The sequence below is a fragment of the Eriocheir sinensis genome, chromosome 32 (genome assembly GCF_024679095.1).
Source record: "Eriocheir sinensis breed Jianghai 21 chromosome 32, ASM2467909v1, whole genome shotgun sequence".
NCBI classification, from domain to species: Eukaryota; Metazoa; Arthropoda; class Malacostraca; order Decapoda; family Varunidae; genus Eriocheir; species Eriocheir sinensis.
Window position 1 is genome coordinate 14,200,624 of NC_066540.1, and position 5,346 is coordinate 14,205,969.

Consider the following 5,346-nt stretch of genomic DNA (forward strand, 5'->3'; position numbering starts at 1 on the left):
CTGTCATACATGTGCCAATCACCTTATCTTCATTACATACCTGATTCTACCTCTTAACCTCCTTATTTACATCTGTTCGTCGTTAAACCATTAAAACCATGCTTATTATCGTTAAACACACCTGTCATATCGTTAATTACATATCAGTACGCATCGTTACACACCTGCTAATCACCTTTTTCTCGTTCTCTTATATCTGATTATCGTTAAGCAATTACAAATATGCATTTTCACGTTAAACACATCTGTCAGATCGTTAACTACACATCTGTCCTTCGTTACACACCTGATTATCACAATGTTGTTCGTTTGCACACATCTGGATACCGATAACTAATTACAAGCATTTTTTTTCTTATCGTTAAACACACCTGCTATCGTTAATTACAACCCTGTCTCTTTACACACCTGCTAACCATATTTCAACTCATGTGAACACTCTGAATTCCGATAACTGATTACAAACATGCTCGTTAAAAATACCTGTCATATCGTTAATTACAACCCTGTCGCGTTACACATCTGTTAATCACGTTGTAACTCGTTTGCACACATTTGAAAACCGATAACTATATAACAAACTTTTTTTTATCGTTAAACACACCTGTCATATCCTTATTTATAAACCTGTCGTTTCAAACTTGCTAATCATGTTTTAAGTCACATAATAACTAATTACAAACATGCTCATTTTGGTTAAACACACCTGTCATTGTTAATTATAAATCTCTCGTTACACCTGTTTCAAATCGTTTACACACCTGGGTATCGTTAAACAACCACAAATATGCCCTTTCTCATTTATCACACAACTACAAGATCATTAATTACAAATGTCTTCCATCTTGGCCTCGTTACATACCTAATTGTCAGCTCATTAACACACCTGCTCCTCGTGAACCAGGTAAAGTGATCGTTGATTAGTTGTTCACTTCTTGATTACCTGAGACTAATTACGCACAGGACTCGTTAACCAGCTCACTTATTTTAATGATTAATGTTGATGGTTGTGATTATCCTCGCTACACACACCTAATTCTCGTTAATTTTATATCTTAAGTCTTGCTAAACCTCATTCCACACCTGTCGTTAATCACATACAGCACTCGTTAACCATGTCACATATATTGGTGATTAACGCTGATAGTTGTGATTATCTTCGTTACACACATGATTCTCGTTAATTATACATCTAAGGCTTCTTGTTCAACCTCTTTACACACCTGTCATAAATTACACACATGACTCGTTAACCAGCTCACTTATTTAATGATTAACGTTGATGGTTTGATTATCCTCGTTGCACACACCTGATTCTCGTTAATTATAGATCTAAGTCTTACTAAACCTCATTCCACACCTGTCGTTAATTACATACAGCACTCGTTAACCAGGTCACAAATATTGGCGATTAACGTTGATGGTTGTGATTATCTTCGTTACACACACCTGATTCTCGTTAATTACAGATCTAAGTCTTGCTAAACCTCATTCCATACCTTTCTCGTTAATTACATACAGGACTCGTTAACCAGGTCACATATATTGGAGATTAACGTTGATGGTTGTGAATATCCTCGTTACACACCCACCTGATTCTCGTTAATTATAGATCTAAGTTTTGTTAATCATCCCACACACCTGCACTTCTCATTAACTCCTCACACACCTGTTCGTCGTTAATTACCTCCACGCACACCTGTTCGTCGTTAATTACCTCCTCACACACCTGTTCGTCGTTAATTACCTCCTCACACACCTGTTCGTCGTTAATTACCTCCTCACACACCTGTTCGTCGTTAATTACCTCATGAAATTCCTGTGCTAAGTCTTGTTTATTACTTTCATACACACCTGTTTGCCTCATTATCGTGACACCTATTTCTCGGTTATTGCACACCTGTCATTCGTTAATAACCTCGCTAAACAAACCTGCTCCTTAATTACCTTGTTATCCACACCTGTCCCTTAATTACTTTGTTCTACACCTGTCTCGTTAATCACGTCGTCTTACACACACCTGCATCTCGATAATTACCTCGTTATATACACCTGTCCTTCGTTAATTACATCAAGAATCACCTGTCTGGATTGTCGGTGGGATAGGGGTGTTTGGGTAAGTCTGTTCAGGATGGGGATATTCTGCCTATAGTCTGTTTTGGGGGATGTGTTTGCTATTTCAGGTTTCAAGGGAGTGAAGGGGTTATTACACTGGGCAAATTTTCCGTGGAACTTCAGTCAAACCACGATTTCCGCTGGCGTGGTTCTCATATTTCCGTGGTTTTCTGACGTGTCCACGATCTTCCAAAGCTACGGTAGATTTCACCGAAGGACGACGGTATTACTCACCATCAGCACCAGCAGCAATAACAAGAAACAAATGAGAACCACGCTAGCGGAAATCGTTGTTTGACTGAAGATCCACGAAAAATATGCCCAGTGTAATAGCCCCTTTATCCGGCGTCTGTTGTCTGTTGGGGTGTCGCGTCTAGACCAGCAGACCGACACCGTGCATAGAAATATGTCTGTGTAAGTCTGTTTAGGATTTTGAAGGGCTGTTTCGTGGGTCTTTGGTCTATCTAGGGACGTTTTTAGGGGTCTAGTCTGCTGTGGGTCGTTTCCAGCACCCCATGCAGCCCCCAAGGGAAGAATATCTCTATAGGTCTATATTTAGGGTCTAAAGATTATATTTGGGGACTATAGGCAATTGCTAGGGTCTGTTTTGGGTCTGGGGTTTGCTAGGGGTCTTGTTCAGGCCAGCAGACAGGGATTACGCATAGGCTAGGCTAGTCTCCAAGAGTATATCCACCTAAGTAGGTCATTAATCATGGACTAGATGCAATATTTAGGGTCTTTTTATAGTGTATAGGCAATGTTTGAGGTCTGTTTGGGGTTTGTAGTCTGCTAGGGGGTCTTGTCCAAGCCAGCAGACAGGCAGTACACGTAGGGCAGCCCCCAGGAGAAGGCTCGCCGCGGCCAGAACCTCAGCACCGGCCGCGACTCTGGGACATCCTGCGCGGCGTGGAAGTAGCAGAACAGCACCTGCATGCCGTACGCCGTGATGAAGATGAGGACATGCCACAGTGCGTGAAGGACAGGCAGGTGGACCGCCTTCCACACCCAGCACAGGAACCGGTCACTCGTCCACGCCAACGCCGCCAGAATCAGCGCCAAAAGGGTTCGGACCCCGAGTTTGACCACCTTGGGATCTCTCGTGGCTCTGATCTCGGACACCAGCATCCGCACAGCAGGAACCCCGACCAGGAACAGCGCGTAGGCATTCACAGCAGGTCGGAAGAACGCGGAGACCGTGATCAGGCAAGCTAGGAACGCCATCCCGAACGCGTAGACGGAGAAGCGATTCCGTGTATAACGAGACCAGTACTGCGCGGGGGTGAAGAGCGTGTAGGACAGCATCAGAACCCACAAGATGGATAACTCGTCCAGGAGCTGCCCGAGGAGTGACAGGGTAGCGTGGAAGTAGGCCGAACTGAGCCCCACGACGGTGAAGAGGAGCCAGACTGCATGGACACCCCGGGACACTTGCTTCGCGTAGCTGGACCATAGGCGCATCGCAGCCGCTGGGACCAGGACGAAGAGCGCGTTGGAGAGTGTGTTGACGAACTCCGCGATGTGTGGGGAGACCGTGTAGTTGTCCTCGCACCAGTCGACGGGGGAGGATCCAGCGCCTAGCCATCTGCCCAGCCCGCCGCTCAGCCAAGAATTGGTGGCACCGGTGTCGAACTCTGCGGCCATGGTGGTGGTGGTGGTGGTAGTGGTTGTACCTGCGGATAGATTGGGGTGAGGTATTAACCCTTTGACTGCGGATTTTCTACAAGAAGACATCACCAAGCTACAAGAACGGAACAAAAAGTGGCTGATACTAGTCAATGAAGAAAAATGTATAATCCTGCACCTTGGGAGGGGATATCCAGCATACCAATACCACATGGGAAACACTCCACTATCCACCACAGAGGCAGAGAAAGACCTGGGAATACATGTTACCAGGCTACCAGTGAAAGCCAAATCCGTGCCAATCGCAGCGGACGGGTTAATGGTGATGTAGGGGTGATGAGGAGGATAGGTGGTGATGGGGTGTTGTTGATGGTGATGATGAGGGGAATAGATTGGGTGTTGGTGTTGGTATGATGAGGTATTAGTGAGGATGGTGGTGATATGGTGTTGATGATTGTAGTGGTGATGATTGGACCTGTAGACAGATTGTTGGCGATGATTGTATACATTGGACCGATGGGTACATTGGTTAATCAGTCTATCAATATGGGCAAACGGCCGAGGGGAGGGGGAGGGCATTGCTTCACCCACCCCAACGATGCCAACCCCGCGAATCACTCGAAGCAAGTCTCCAAGCAGGCGCCCTTCCCAGTCCGAGTACAATTGCGAGCAGATGATTCAAAGCCACCACCCCGTCCACCACCTCGTCGTGATAAGGTGCATATCCTGCTTGGCAACAGTTTGAGTTTTCATGGATCTTCACTCACGGGTTCAGTTTGCTGTGGTTTCGAAACATTAGGAGTCGTTTTATCAGACATTTCGCCGCCCAAGAACACCTATTTGACAAGGCTTTCATAGGAGTTGTGAGCATTTCCAGGAGTAGTTTTATGACCCTGGTGTTAGTTTGACCCTTCTTCTGTACCGTGAACCTAAGGAAACACTCATTAGAACCCGACTGACCCCCTCTTTGACCTTTAGAAATAGTTGATGTGAGAAGCGAAAGTGTCTTATAATACCAAGCTAGGGCTCTGCGTGTCTGACTCAGGCTGGCTAAATCTCATTGGAGGTGTGTGTGTGTGTGTGTGTGTGTGTTGAAGCAAGGCAAGCCGGTCGGTATTCTCAGTCCCTTCCGCCTCTCATCAACTAGTACTTCCAAAGCCCGAAAGGTGATCAGTCGGGCTCTAATGAGTGTTCTACTTGCTTTGTGTTGAAGAAGTGAAGGCGAGGGGAAGTAGTGAAGATGGTGACAGGGTGTGTAGTGTGGGGTTCAGCTGCTCGTGGATGTGTCACGTCAGCAGTTCGGTATATAAAAACAAGGGTCAGATGAAGGGTCCCGCTGACGCAAGGGGAAAATGCAACACAACCCCACACATGTAGCACTTTTTATGCGGCCACACTGCACGTGGTATGCTGGGAGGGTACAGGGTAGCGGGACGCCTAGCGGGCAGCGTTACCAGGTTGTCGTACTAGGCATACTTTTTTCGTCTGCTTGAGGCCCAAAACTGTCGAGCCTACACTGATAACGATGTACATTTACAATTAGAGTTCAAATGGTTAATTATCGATGTTTTTCTGCAATTGTTATGGGTCAGAAACAGGAAAATACAA

The 5,346-nt window shown here is 45.8% G+C and overlaps 1 protein-coding gene and 1 long non-coding RNA gene across 4 annotated transcripts in view; one reads left to right on the top strand and one right to left on the bottom strand.

Annotated features, from left to right (window-relative positions):
* The first annotated feature begins 1,245 nt into the window (after nt 1-1,245).
* LOC127006199 (uncharacterized) lies at nt 1,246-1,810 on the top strand. Its single transcript, XR_007759192.1, has 2 exons — nt 1,246-1,394; nt 1,536-1,810. It is a non-coding gene; the product is annotated as an uncharacterized LOC127006199 (long non-coding RNA).
* Nucleotides 1,811-2,839: 1,029 nt separating this feature from the next.
* LOC127006195 (alkaline ceramidase-like) overlaps nt 2,840-5,346 on the bottom strand; it is a 16,131-nt gene continuing 13,624 nt past the window's right edge. For 2 of the 3 annotated variants that reach the window (XM_050875773.1, XM_050875775.1), the window contains exon 2: nt 2,840-3,785. In XM_050875773.1, coding sequence (XP_050731730.1) covers nt 2,905-3,756 — 852 coding nt within the window. In that variant the 5' untranslated portion in view covers nt 3,757-3,785 and the 3' untranslated portion in view covers nt 2,840-2,904. Of the gene's footprint in view, nt 3,786-4,329; nt 4,457-5,346 lie in introns of those variants that run through there. The other variant, XM_050875774.1, reaches the window with a different exon arrangement.